Source organism: Buceros rhinoceros, unplaced genomic scaffold (genome assembly GCF_000710305.1).
Source record: "Buceros rhinoceros silvestris isolate BGI_N320 unplaced genomic scaffold, ASM71030v1 scaffold11475, whole genome shotgun sequence".
Lineage (NCBI taxonomy): Eukaryota > Metazoa > Chordata > Aves > Bucerotiformes > Bucerotidae > Buceros > Buceros rhinoceros.
In genome coordinates, this window is record NW_010414753.1 from 127,322 (window position 1) to 142,969 (window position 15,648).

Consider the following 15,648-nt stretch of genomic DNA (forward strand, 5'->3'; position numbering starts at 1 on the left):
TATTTCTAAGTCCCTCATTTAGTGAAAAGATACAGCCATTGCATTAACTTTGAGAACAGGCTCACGTACTTTGCTGAATAGGAAAGGAAGCATATGTCTTAAATTAATCACATGCATAAATGCTGTCTTGAACCAGAGCAAAGCAGCACTCGGCATTAGAGAAAGCAATTTTCTGTAACAAAAGTTAAATGCAGATTTTAAAGTGTAATGGCTCTGATTGACCTTTTCTCTCATTATCGTTTATAGCCTACATTATTCTTCATTGTCTAAAATTATCAATTCATCTCAAGTGAATGGCAAAATGCTTGATGTGTTTGGAAATAACCATTTCTTTTAAAACAACATTATTATTTTAATAATAGTTGAAAATGTATGTTTCCTGAGTCACAGGTATCAGCTATCAAACCCAGAACCCCATTTCTTTTCCAAAACTACATGCAGAAATTTATAACTCCACTCCCAGTGGTTTTGTATAATTTTTAACCTAACCACCGAAAAGTGCCCATAACATAAATTGCAGTGTTGATTTGCTGCTTTGGATAATCTGTGAGGAAACTGTCGGTATTCTTCCGACATTTCTCAAGGGATTCCAATGTCACAAACAGCAAGGAGGGATAGAATTATGGTATTAGCCTTCAAAGCTGATTATTAATGTGCCACGCTTATTTCATTTAAATTGCCATCCCGTGGAAGCTGACACATCTAACACCTGATCTTCAGTTACTTGCCCCACTGATGAGAATAACTTATTGCAACCATGGAATATTTGGTATGCTGTCCTAGAAGGTGAAGGTAGGAAAATCTCTCTTGGAGGAGTCACTGCTTACATTTTCAGTGACTTATCAGACAGTTACATGCATCTGCCAGCTTTTATAAGATACACATCCTGCTTTATATCAAAACCAGAGAGATCCACTTAAAAACTTCTCCAAGTTGCATTGAATTCCAAATTTTTGTCTACCTTCAGTGTTAGCATTAGATTATATATTTAAGCTACAATCCTTATTAAGAAATTCCAGCTGTTAGAATGTAGATAAGGAAAGGATACTGTGCACGCTGCTTAACATTCTCATTCCATGGTCATACAACTTGCTGTTTTAAACACATTCGTGTCATGAATGTTAAAAGAGATGGGTTTGTCTTTCCCATTGATTTCATTCTGTTTCTCAGGGGAATGGTTAACTACGTTCGTAGCTTTTTCATCAGGATACTGTAATCTGGTGGACAGTGACACAAAATCCTTCCACATCAGCTGGAAGACTGCCAGAATGGTCAAGTCTTCCTGGCCTGAGTATGAGTGCCGTTTTACCAGGGGAAGACCTGAATACAAAGTGTGGTTTAAAATGCCCTGGTCAGATCATGTCTTGTATTACAGCTCAAAAAAATTTCAATTTCTATTCCCTGTGTAGGATAAAATATGAGCCATACACTATAAACCATGAAGTATGCACAATACAGCTTATTCAAATATCATTTCAAAATAATTGTGTTTCTACTCTTGTTCACTTTACCAGAGTATGGTTTTTTTCTGTAATCAGTTTCTTACTTTTTCCTTTCATAGACAAATCCATGTTTATTTTACTGTGGGGAAAAGTGAAAAGTAAGCATTATGAGTTAAAAAATCTATTAAATTTTAAATCTCAGTTTATCTCTCCACCTCTACATCTTTCTCTCAAAAAATTGCAGAAAATAAATAACATCAGTTAGATTTTTTTAAGAAATATTTCCTTTATGTCATATTTTATGACAATTATGATTTCCTAGTCCTTTTTCATGGCTTCCGAAGGTTTTTCTGTCCCTTCCTGAGTTAACCTTTCTCTTTTTTTCTCCTGTTGACCCAAAATGTTATGGTCTTCGGTTCTGAAAAATAATTGGTATGTAATGTTTGAGAGTATGGGATGGGGCTCGGATTTTCACACACAGAGAAATATTTCTTCATTGTTTGACATCGAGCCAAGAGCAGAGGGAGAGTAGTTACTACTGATGTGCAACTGAAGTTGATAGAGCAGAAAATAATAACCCTTCACCACCAGTCTCTACACAGGATGATCATTTTCTTCTGCATCAGCTTTAACATCAGACACTAACATATCAGGGTTAGGCCAAAAAAAGAAACTTCTGGAGAGGTGAGATTCTTAATGCTTTGCTACCTCGTGAGTTTTAGGATCATTAGTTACATTTTTTTGGTGGTGGTGGTGGTGGTGGCTTTTTTTTTTTTTTTTGGTGTGGCTTTTTCAACTTCAAGTAGAAATAAAACATGTCTTACTTTTCTAGAACTGCATTCTGAGATAATCCCAGTTTTATAGAAAATCTTTAACTAAAGAGAATCCTACTTTTTGATTGGACATTGCAGCAAAATGTAGGTATAATTTAGACAGATGGGAAAAGAAGATAGGTACATCAACTTGGCTGATCTGGGCACTAAGGAGTGAATAATGTTTTGAAGGGGAGGTGCTTGTGACAAATTCAGGATTAACCTTTAAATGAAATGCATAGAAATATCCAATTATTCATTAAAGTTTGGGAACTAACAGCTCTACAGCTTTCCCTCTTTCCTTATGTCTTTTTTTCTTTCTGTCTTTTTTAAAAAAAATATTTAGTATTATTATCTTACCAGTTTTCCATTCCATGCAATGGTCAGTATCTCCTCTGCTTCTTCGCTTCTTGTCTTTTTATGATGTTTTCAGGACAGCATAACTGTCATGAGATGAGCTACCTCAAGAGAAGAATAGGTTTGTTTTGGGGGCAATTACTCGTTTGGGAAGAGAGAGATTTCTGGGATTTAGGGTAGGATTGGTGAACATTGGTGAGTGATGAGAAGGAGAGTGGAGAACACAGCATTGCAAAAAGCAGATACATAATCGGGTTTCCATATCTCCAAAACCCAAAACTTTCTAGGGACAAAGCTGTATATACTATAAAGTCCCAATATTACATGAACATAACCGACATCAGATAAAAGAACCTGCTGTAGTGACATAAGTACTGAAAGGACTCCATGTACCTAAATAAGGACTGCCAGGACTCTGTTTTGTCCAGTCTAGGTATATTGAGCTTTTTTCCTCAGTGTAAATACCTGAAAAGTCAGATCTAATAAAACCAAAATGTTTGTTGTAAAGGAGATATCCAAGCAGATCATCCAAAAAATTCTCAGGGGTTTGTCACATGTAATTTTATGCCTCACAAAACATTTGCTTTAGTATATTAGCAATGCGAACCCGAGGTTATCTTACTGCACAGTAGAATGCACTTATCGAATACGCTGACAAAATCTGTGTTTCAGTAGACTTTTGATTAAAACTGTTACACAGAACTGCTAGACTATCAAAACATTTACTAGTCACACACTTGATGGCTGTGTGGAATATTTCTGATGAAGCATTCATAGCGTTCTCTCTACTTGCCCTTTTATTCTCACCCATCCCTGTGTTTTGTGGTGTGCTTTTTTGTTAATATATAAATTAAAAAAAATATTGTGCTCTCACTTGATATTTTAATCAGACAGTAATGGGCTCTTCTAAGAAAGCTGGGACAAACCTAGCTCTGAGAAGGCAATTTAAATTGTAAATTCTTTCTCAGCCTTTAAAGCCTTATACAGACAAATTAAACTAATTTGTTAATATTCTTTTCATACTGATATTTTGTTAAATCCATTGCAGAAGTCACATCTGTTCTGAAAACCGTAACTGGGGATTCATTCTTGAACATACTTTTTTGAAGAAGATATATAAACATCTCAAAGCTACCAAGAGAAGATAGCACAGCATGATATATTTTACCACTACTGGAAAAAAGTGTTTAAGGAGGGAAAACACATTCCATGGCTAGATATCTATATAATGTTCAGATAATTGTGACAAAAGATAGAGGAATTCTCATTCCCTACTCCCACAAATAACTGCAAACTTAGTGCATATTTCACTGATGCTTTCTGGGCAGTGCACACACAAAGGTGATTTGTGGAAACCCAGAGAATTTTTGCCAGCACATCAATGAGCGACTGTAATTGTGTTTTCTCCCTAATGAAGTCAATCCATTGCAAAGGTATAACAAAGTTAAAACTTGTCTCTGAGGTCTTTCTTCTTTGCCTGTAGGGTTTACGCTTGTTTCTGTGATTTTTTTTTTTTTTTAAGGATCATCTGTTTCAACTGGAATCACACAAATTTGAGAGAGGACGAGGCAGGTGCCCTTTTGACCCCAGTTCTTCCTTCACCTCCATCTTAATTGGTAATGATCTTTATGTCACAAACTTCACAGTCCTGTCAATCTGTCATTCTAAGTCTTGTTCTCCAGCACATTAAAGTGTTGTCAGTCTTCCATTGCAATCTTCCACGTCAGACTTAATCCTTGTGGTGCTGCCTACATTAATATTACATCTCAGGCAGCACTAACTCCAGCAAGGGTGTCTCGGTGAAGTGAGTAGATCTTACGTGACATGTGCCATCCTGAAGTAGTAATTGATTGTAATTTTGGAAACAATGATTTCCTGCTTTCCTTCAAAGCAAAACAATACATCTAGCTTAGTCTTTTACACCACTGAGACAAATACACAGAAATTTACTATTACTCATTTACCGAGACATAATCTGAGTAACAAGCATCTTGTAAAAATGTGAATTTTACTGTTTTTATATCAAGTATTTATTGTTTATATAAATTACAGCTTTTGAGATCAAAATAGATTTTTTCAATGCTGCCTTCTAAGAAAACTGTCCAAAGCTGGTGATCCTCTCTTAGGAGGGTTGATCTCATACCCAACAGTTACTAAAATAGAATTCACTCCAAGTCCTGCAGTACCAGAAATCTGTGCTGAGATAGTGCTCCTCTGTGCCTCGCTGGTAAGTATATCACTGTAGGGCTGGGACCTTACAAGTTGTAGTATAGCAACCCGTACGTTCTTCCTCAATAATGTTTCCCTGAAAACATTTTGTGAGGTCAAGCAAACACGGAGTTGCCAATATAATAGTTCATTGACTAAAACGTAGAGTGGAACAGCCGGTAAAGGGTGCAAGCTAGATACACTTAAGGAATAACAGTGATTTCTAATTTTAAAAAACATATAGAAGATGAAAACTGAACGTTCAAAGGTTATAGTCATTAAAAGAAAGAGCTAGAAAAATAAGCTAAGATCAAATAATTTTTCAAACTGTCAGGGCTAAAAGGTTAGAAGATTTTAGGACCCTTTGATATTTACATTTGATTTCATATCTTAAAATCAGACATATAAAATCACTGATTATTAACTACAATGATATAGCTCACACATAGTGGTGAGGAACTATTGGCCATGAGTGCCAGATGTATTTTTACATGTTAGGGTTTTTATTCCTTTACATTAACAAGTTACTTACAAAAAGAATTGGTCACCATTAACTCCAAATCTTTCAAATTGCAGCAATTCATCAAAATATTCTTTCCCATTAAAAGTTCTTTCCCATTCAAAAAAGAAAAAACCAAAAACCCTACAGCTCAAATTCTTAAGAGCTAGTGGGTTAAGAAGTCATGAAAGAATCAGAAAAAACGTGCTGTATTTTGACTGACCTTCCAAAATCCATGAAGCACAGATTGTTACGCTTTTCTTTCAGACTTATTTATAAATTGTTTCTACAGTTTTTAACAGATTCCAGTCTTAGCTCAGCCTGGGAACAAAGACTCATCCCATGGAATTTGCTGTAGGCCTGAAACCTCCAGGTCTAATCTTGAAGTCCTTCTCAACCTTTCCTCAGATAGAACTAAGTAAACAAATTAACCTGATCATGTTCCTACTGTGAGATCAATGTGAATTTTATTTGCTTAAATGGAAGCCAGATTGTCCCACTGAGCAATTCAAGACTAATGGTTAGTCCTTGTGTTTCTGGTCTATTCATTAGCTTGCCCAGATAATGGGAGGTCCTACGGATCCTCACAGTTTTATCTGAAAGAGAAATCCTTTAAACAAGGCCTTCCATGATAAATGTTGTTCAAAGTCTTGGATATCTGCTGGCAAAGACTTATAAAGCTAACTGTTCCGTAATGTGGCAAGATTAACAGAGGAATATAATACATTTTTACCAGTTCATTGATACAACATCAAAAAACCAAACTTTCACCCCTTCATCAAAATAAATATGACCTGAGAAAGGTATTTAAAGGCTGTTTTTCTAGGCCTCTATAATGATTTTTTTTAAGATTTTATTATTTTATTTATGCTTTTATATTTTTGTATGATTAGAATTAAACACTTTGAACACTCCTAAAGAAATTTGTATTTCTGTGTGTTCCACTATATTCTACAACTTCTACTAACTAGAGTCACACAGTCTACAGAATAAACAGAATTAATGCTGCTCCTTAGACTCCATAATGTATATTCTTCATCTCTGTAGGTATCCATTTGAAAAGGGTAGAAGACAGAGATGCTAACACGGTGAATATTAAAGAATCTTTTAAATGACAATTGAAAATGAGACACAGACGTCTCATGCTAAGTGAAATCTGAAGGAAGGTATGCTCCTTCATTCAGCTGAGCCCTGATTCCAGCTCATGGTGGCCATGACCCTACGACAGGAGATGACGACACCACCATGGACCCTCCAGACTGTTCTGCCGGTCTTTCCTCCAACGCTTGGAGGTTCCCTTCCTCTTCATGCACTTCCTCTTCTGCTCCCCAGTGGAGGCACCCCAGAGCTGCCTCCACTCTCCCATACAGATTCAGCCACTGTGCATGTCCTCAAAAAGGTTTTATGCAAACCTGTTGGCAAAGGCTTAAACATCCCAGAATCCTTTTCTTCCTAACTAAATGATTCAAAACCTGCTTCCACCGCTGCAACTCACATTAACACAGTAGCTTACACCAGCATGGTTATTGACTAACAGTGAGGATTAGACTAAAAGGAAACTGATGAAAGTTTAAAAGCTTTTAAAATCTTGATCTTGAAAGATCATTTGCAACATCACTAATTAGAACCAGGTTTTAATTTGTGAAGAAAGAAAATCTCTTGTTCTGTATCTCTTCATGTATTTCAACACATCAGTTAAAATATGCACTTCGAGAAAATAATAGCTCGTGACTTGGCTTTAAAACTAAACATCCATGCTGTCATAAGTTTTATTACAGGTTATTTGACCCAGTAGTAAAGTAGCTTGTGACAAATTCTTCAATTTACGAACATTTGACTTTTAACAATATATTGTCACCATCAGAAAGCAGATAGCTGTTGGATGGTAGACAGGCTGAATAAAATGCTTGTTTAGATAAAGGGCATATAAAGCTTTTGGACTTCTATTTCTAATGAACTCGCCCATCTGCTTTCAATAGCCAAAACTATTTTTGATATCAGATCACATACACAAATTAGCTCAGACCACACTAGCTCCTGAAAGCTGAGAAATTAGTTTATGTCTATGTTTTGTTACCTGCAATATATCATGAGCAAGTGGTGAAAAACCTAAACTATATTTGAATATGTTTTTCTGCCCAGGAAATCTATTCCAATAATATTTTCTGTTTTCACAGTTTTAAAAGATTTTCATGTATTGGTGTCTTTTCTTCTACTCTAGACAATGAATTAAACACATTTTCTCTCAAAACAGAAGACATAGTACTTGAGTAACACAGAGAAAATACAGAGAAAGTTTATCAGATAAGCAACAGATAATTTCTTTTGAATTTGCTTGTTTCTACTGTGAAAAGTATCACTTGCTAACAATGTGAATTAGTATTCCGATTACTTTGATTTTAGATGTCATGTGAGTAATAATGGAGTGACAGTTAAAGAAATGCATGAAAGGTCTTCTGCTCACTAAGGTCTACTTTTTTATTCATAGCAGAGCTAGTCCACTTTGTAGAAAGTGATATAATGGGGATTTTACACAAAAAGGGCTACTGATGAATGATAGCTTATGTTTGCACTACCTTCCAATTTGAAGCAGGTACACAAACCATGCCAATAACAAACAAAGCAATCCCACTGCTAAGGCAGAAGCAGCCTATTTCTAGACACCCCTTGTATATATTCAGTTTTTTACATTATACCACATGCTTCAATCGGTATACTCTAAAGGTTGTCCTCTAGGAATTCTTGGGTTTGGAAGAAAAAGCTTGTATTTGGTTTTGTTAATATTTTGCTCTGAGAAAAGGGCAAAAAAATAAATGTGCCTTATAAGTGGTCCAAACTGAACTTCGATGTATTTGTTTGATTGAAAAGAATGTTGTCTAAAAAGTATTCATGTATCTCTTGAGCTAAATATGGGGGTTGAGGTTCATGGGATTTTTTGTTCAAATAAGGAAAGAAAATTGTTTCTATTCTTTTTTTATCAGAACTCACCAGGCGCTGTTAAAACTTGTATTTTAGTAATTAATTTGTCAAATAGGCGTGAAGCTGAGGTTAGACTGGAGCGAGGAGGAGTGATGAAGGTCTGTGAAATTGCCCAGTTGACTTTCACTGGAAGATACTGGTTTGTCAGTGTGATGTGCAGCAGTATAACACCCTGCAAAAAAACAAGAGTGAGCTAATATGTAGTGGTAGCTTTTCAATGGAGAAAAGAGTAGAAATATATCCAGAAATTTTCAAGGCTCAACCTCAGGTTATCTAAATCTAGAATTACTCAGCCCCTGTAAAAACCTAGCAGTGTTCAAAATTTATAACATGGATTTAAAGGATGTGCAAAAGACTATTGAAGAAGAAACAAGAAGGTCCTCTTAATGTCAAAAAGTGTAAAAGATCTCAGAACTACATTGAACATTCTTGTGCTGAGATCTGTGACAGTCAGTATTTGTCAGTATTGTCTCACCACTTTCTGTAGGCGAGGTGACCGGTCAGCTCACGCTCGATACTCATTTTACGTTCAGTTTAGTAACATTTCAGGGTAAAAGTAAGATTTAATTTCTGTATCTGTACAATGTCTTTCATGGAGCAATATCCATCCAAGACCAGAACTTCCATTTCCTCCCCCCAGGATCTCAAAGGCAAAATCAGTGATAACTTCCTTGGTGTATGGTAGAGTGCGATACCAGCAGGTTAGTTACCTAGAATAACTTTACACCTATGTCAAACAGAAGGAATAGGCTTAGTATCCAAAATTCTGAACATCTGGACTAGCAATATGTGAAAAATCATTCACCCTTCCCTGATACATTTTCCAAGATTCACTACGGTATTGAAAGGATAAAAGCATCACATTTTGTATTACACATCACCATAATTAAAAAAAACCAAACAACACAGCAACTAGTCTGAGATATTTTTCCAATGGAATTCTTAAAGGGGGATTTATGACTAATATAACTCATAAATTAGGGTCGCAAAGACTGTTTAGAACATTATTCAGACATCAGCAAATTCATTTTTCAAGCAGCTTTGTGTGTTAAAAAATAAAGCTTTCTATTAGTTCTGGATAGCCTTAACTTCTACTAATGCTGTAATTTATACTTACTTTTCATTTCACTTGCCAATATTTTATACTAAATCATGACCATATATTTTACCAGGAAATATCCAGTCTTTGTATGGTAAAGCCTAAGGCAAAACTATGCTCACGTCCAAATGTTTCTGAACTGGCCCCAGTTGCCAAACTATGAACATTCCAGAATCATTATTCAGACTTATGTTCCCATTCAATTCATACATATCTCTTAAGAGAAACAGGAGGGAGACCAACCAGCAAAATTCTTACTTTTGCTATAATTCTTTATAAAAGCCAGCTAATGTTGTTTGAATGGATCAGCCGTGTTTATTTCGATGGGAGGTAGGAAGCCATGTCACTGAAACCTCTGCTCAGAGTAGCCACGAACTGGAAAAAATTTATTTTCCTCTTCTTGTGCAGTTTAATGCCTGCTGTGTTATTTTCTGACGTAAGGGTGCCACCTAGTGACAATAACTGTCTGCTTCTTAAATTGGGTCTAAGAAATTTCTAATCTCATTTTGCAAGGATGTGAAATATGTTATTCTTAATGCTCGGTCAGGTAAGTAGAATTGCACCCATGCCTAACTAAAAAGAAGAATTATTCCTGGTATTTCACTAAAGTCAGATATATATCACGATTTTAGATGGGTCAGATAGAAATAGGCTGATTTTTTGAATGTACATGTGATGATTCAGTTGTATCCAGCTACATACAGATCTTCAAAAGCGATCGTCAATCAGCATATTATTTCTAATATTTCTCTATTCTTGCTTAATTTGTGAATGGCACCTGAACCCTTTGAAAATGGGACCTAATTTCTGTTCCCATAAATTTTTCAGGAAATATTAATCACTTGTTGTGCAGGATAGATGAGATCTTAAACCCCGTCCCTAGTTCCTAGTCCCTAGTCCCAGTACTCTGGTGACTCTTAAAGATATGAAAAAAAGTTATAAGCTCTCTTTCGCTGTCCACTGAACCCTAAGCCTCTCAGCCAGCAAGTTATACCCACACTGCAGTTATTTCAGGTAAAGTGGAACCGCTCCAGTAGACTGACTGGAAAACACCCTTGGCCTAATAAAACACTTCGCTTGTTTATAGAAACCACTTCTAAGATAGAAGGCACTGTTTCTTCTCTCTCCACCTGGGTAGCTAAATGCATCCAGCCCTTCAGTGTTTTCAGCACGTGCTTCATTAGTTAATCTTTTATTCAGACATATACTGTGCACAGCCAATCTGATAACTACGCTCAGGAAAGACTCCCCTGTCTGAGGTCCAATCTGTGGATTCAGGTGTGGTTTAGCCTTGAGCTGTATCCATGCAGTTTAGCCCAAATCAGTGGTTTGGTGCAGCTATCACTATTCTTTTCCTTAACACTACATCCTCTGAAACCTGTGGCTGCATTTTCATCCCATTTTCTGACTCCTCATGAACCCAACATGTCCCTTCCAGTTCTGCGACCAAGCAATGTATTGATTCTTATTAGCAAAACCAGGGTTCATCTGGAAGTGCTCAGAAGCAAACCACTGGTCAGTCTCTTTGCATTGGTGAAAATTTAGGAGCTGACAAAGCGTAGATGTCTCTAGGGCCAGGTACTAACTGAATGACAAAGATCTTTGAATTTAGGTGCCTTATGTGGCAGATGTTATTGTGGCAGATATGGTTAGAAGTTAATATAATGCCTTCGTGTTTTGTGTGTGACTGTCCCGAAGTCATTAAGTTGGTTTTGAAAATGAGACTAAGCCCATGAATGAAATTTAAAATCCCTGTTCATGTGCTGTTCCAGCTGTAAATGTTTCAGCGCTGGTAAGCACAATGTCCATATGCTCTTTAGACTACGTGTAACTGGCCGCCTCACCTTCTTACCTGATTTGAGGAAATACTAACGAGAGATGTTTATAATGCAGTTCCTATCATATGCAATGAAATTAATAAGTAGACCACCACAAAACTGATTTGGTTTATTTTTGGTTTTGTTTTTGAATGTATGGTCTGCAGGTGGTGAACTTTTTACGGGTCTCTACAGTGACTACTGGGGAAGAGATGCTGCTCTATTTCGCACCATGAATCGCATGGCCCATCTCCGAACTGAACCTGATAGTGAGCGCCTGTTGAAAGGTACGGGAACGGGGAGAAGGAAGAACCAGAGGTGTTTCAGATGACTAGACAGTTTCTGTTTCACCAGAAATTCAGAAGATATCGTTCACGCACATGCACAGCCATTTGGAGACGTATTTGTTTAAACTATGTTTTTTCCATGACATTTTCCATGACCCCCCACCAGGCCGAACAAATTGAAATCTTTACTGTGATTACATATCGGATTTAAGAAGCGGAACTTTAAAATCCTCCATTTTTCACTTTTAGGATTGCTTTTAATTTATTCTCTGAATATTCTGTACTATTTCCTGATGTGCCAGATATAATTAAAATAATATTTTAAAATTCTCTATTTGATTGATGGGAGCTTCTAATTAGAGCACAGTACTCTTTTCTCTAGATGAGATCATTTTGTCTAGATGTTGCAATAAATCAACTCAATCTTTGCCAAGCTGTGTAGTAAAGAGATGTCATGCAATACTACAAAATATTAAACATATGGTAATCATGCATTTACATGAAATAAAAAGTTAAAGCAGATAATTTTAAAGAAGAAAATTAAAATATTGCATGAGAAAAATATTGAGAAAAATCAAGGGAAATTTAGAAATTCATACTCTTCAATGTGAAATGTAACTGGATTTCAAAATGTTGAAATTTTTGTGAAATGGAAAGTTAGAATCTTGATTTGTTTTGCTCCAAAAGTATTGCAATATTTCATAATAATGGTGACGTTATTACTGCTAATGTTTGGCAAGGAGAGTCAATAATTGCCTTTTATGATGATTTATACGGTAAGCACTATCTTTTCATAAAAAGAGATAAAAACTTTTTCTCTCAAATCTCAAGGTATTTTTCTCCAAAATCAGAAGAGAGTAAATAGATCTGCTGCAGACTTCTTCCTACAAGAATCTGACCTAAGACTTGGATTAAATTAATTTAAAAAATTCTTACAACAGCTTCACATGCAATACTTAGAGCCTTGCTGAACTGCGTGTTTAGGCTGACTATATATGGGCAGTAACAATCAGGTGGATGTTCACAGCATGCACATGAAGTTTCTCACTGGAATTTTTCATTATTTTAAATGTAGCATTCTCTAAATGATGGCCTTGAACTTTGCTTTTAATTTTGTCTGTACTTTAAATTTTCAGAAAGGAAATTTTTTAAAATTTGCATTAAAAACTAGAGAAAATTAACAAGTGTTGTGTTGTTTCAATGTCTTAAAACACAATGACTTTTTACAGAGAATGGGAAGTTAGAAAATATTTACATTACCCTCTGCTTCTTAAGAATTTGTACTAATTGTATGAATCCCATTCTCATTTAAAGAACTTATCTCACTTTTCAGTGAGATAAAATCATTCACAGCTCTGCTTGGCGTGGAATTAAATGTTATGCAGGCATGAACTGAAGTCTGAACTTAGGTTTCAACTTTGCAGCAAAATGTCAAAACAGAAAGAATTTAGAAGGATTTTATTTCAGGGAAAAAACACACAATGCAGCTTCTATCTATGAAGATAATATGGTCATCTAACACCTATTAATTGAACTACCAGAGCTTTTTCTTTATCTAAAAGGCCGTTTGTCTGAAGTTGACGTTCCTACACCTGGTTTGTACAGGATCAGAGATTGTTACATGAATATTAGTACCCGCTTATAGCCTAATCCAAATCAAAATACATAAAACCCCAGAGAACAGGACTGGAAAAAGGTAAAAATATTTTGACATTGATGTATTTTGTATATTCTATAGATACCCAACAAGAAAAAAATAGATTTTCTTTCCTATTTCTACCATCTTACTCCCCTCAGGTGGCTCTCTGACTGACAGATCCTTGACTCTTTAATTTTATTTTTTAATTTGCTACCAGCAGATTTTAAAGATTAATAAAATAAGAAAATGTTTTAATAAACTGAAATTCAACTCATTTTTGTTTTCTTTTAAAGAACCAAAATTCGTTGGCTCATACATGATTCCTGACAATGAAGACCATGAAGATAACAAAGTATATTTCTTCTTTACTGAAAAAGCATTGGAGGCTGAGACAAACACTCATGCCATATATACCAGAGTGGGACGCGTATGTGCGGTAAGATCCTGCTTCTGATTCCACAGACAAATATGGCATCTTTAATGTATGCAAGAGTAAGCTACAGGTCTGAATGAAAACCCTACATCTAAACAGCCTCAAGCATTAGAAAATTCAAAAGCCATCCAAAATCTGGGCTTGAAGAAGGATTTTACTGAAAGAGGAGGGCAGAGCTCAGAAAACTCGTTATTCAGCTCCATCTCTCTTTGTGCAGATTGTGGTAGAAGTAAGAGCAGTTGCCCACGGGACTCTCTCACCATCCATATTCTCAATTCAGATCAAAGGTCTATTGTCCTTAGTACTGGTCTCTTGCAACTATCACAGCTGACATAAACTGATATCCTCTCACGTTCCTGGTGACAGGACCAGCCCAGCCACCAATCTTCTCTGACATTCCCTCCTGCCTTACTACTCTGTCAGCAAGGAAAAGACTTAACTCACCTTCATTTGTGCAACATCCATGGCTGTCCTATCAGACAGCTGGATAGGACAGAAGCAATGGGCACAGACTGGAATACACAAAATTCCATCTGAATGTAAGAAAACATATTTTCACTGCCGGATTGGTTGAACACTGATACAGATTGCACAGGGTCTCTGTCCTTGGAGAGATTCAAAAGCTGACTGAACATAGGCCTGAGCAATTTACTGAGCAACTTGCCCAAAGCAACATACTTTGAGCACAGCAGTTGGACTAGAAGATCTCCAAAGGTCCCTGATAAATTCAGCTATTCTGCAATTCTGTAAATTTTGAAAACCTCTTTCTGATGCATGAACAATACGAGGGGTCTAATGTCATCCGTCTATAGAGTCCTTTATAAATAATAGCTAACAAATGTTTTCATTTCATGTCTCCTTCTTCTTAATAGCAATTAAGGAAATCTGTGCAGATACGAAACTAGAACAAAGAATGGAATTTTTGAGCCACTTGTTATCACAGCCAGGCATAAGGTTTACCAGAAGGAGTAGAAAGGTTGTAAGGAAAGACCTTGCTTCCCTCCCCTGCCCTGCACAACTGTCTGTTTCCCACTCAGGCCACACTCCTGATGTGTTGATTGTTGGTTCCCTGGCCCCACACTGAGGAAGCAGATCTCGGGCAGTTGCTGGAGAGGAGCACCATTAACATGATCTCCCAAATTAAGCTGGCCATAATTTGTCCTCTCTGAACAACTGATGAAGTTTGGGTGCATTCTTTTCCTGTTAATTAAACTATAATAAAGCTAATGAGAGGAGCTCTCCCATTCCCATTGGAATCTGTTTCCAGATGTGTTTCCCATCTGCTTCTTTAAAGGAAGGACTTACAAGTTTATTTCTTAGCATCTGATTTTATTTCTGAAAAAAAATTGCATTCCCTCTCCTAACTGTAGTGGATACATTACTAAAACTATTGGGCAAAGACCAAGATAGAAGTTAAAAATCTACTGTCACCTCAATGTATGGTATATGTCACATATGCTCGCCAGTATACTACTAATTAAAATTTCTTAAGGAGTACTCACGTATATCTTAAAACATCTGAAGTATGTAAAGCACCAAATTGCAGGCTAAGACATTAATGCTCACAAAGCCAGTTGGCTTTCTGACTTGAAGCCTTCATTAAGATCTGAAGTAGAATTATTTGGCCTAAGTTCTGGTAGATGTCTGAACAGATTACTTTAATAGTTCCCTCTAGTCTGAAATATATCCACCAGAATGTCTTATCTCTCACCATGGGCTAAATCAAAAAGCCACAGACCCTTCTCTTCCGCTTGTCCAAAACTCCAAATCCTTTATCATCTGGACACAGCTGTATGCCAAGTCAAATTTCACTTAATGATTAAAGAAAATAGCCAGCTGGCAATTCAAGAACTGGCTTCCCCCCCGCCCCCACCCAGCTTTTACACTTTCATCTGAGCTCTAACAGGTTTTTGCAACACAGAGGCACCTACTCTGTGTATTTCTACTTTTCTGAGGAAAACAGATCTCTGGTTTTGCAAGATGTTAGTGTAAAGCTGAGGAAATCAATTAATTTCAGTAGTTTAGAATGAAGCTGTGAGAGGAGTTTTGCAAGCCTTATACAGATTCTTCAATGGT

General features: G+C 36.5%; 1 protein-coding gene across 1 annotated transcript in view; it reads left to right on the plus strand.

Moving 5' to 3' along the window:
• The window catches only part of SEMA3E (sema domain, immunoglobulin domain (Ig), short basic domain, secreted, (semaphorin) 3E), a 143,299-nt gene that overhangs the window by 101,355 nt on the left and 26,296 nt on the right, over positions 1 to 15,648 (plus strand). Inside the window, exons 5-7 of the mRNA XM_010137200.1 lie at positions 4,134 to 4,227; positions 11,381 to 11,500; positions 13,433 to 13,575. Of these exons, the coding sequence (XP_010135502.1) occupies positions 4,134 to 4,227; positions 11,381 to 11,500; positions 13,433 to 13,575 (357 nt within the window). The remainder of the gene's footprint in view (positions 1 to 4,133; positions 4,228 to 11,380; positions 11,501 to 13,432; positions 13,576 to 15,648) is intronic.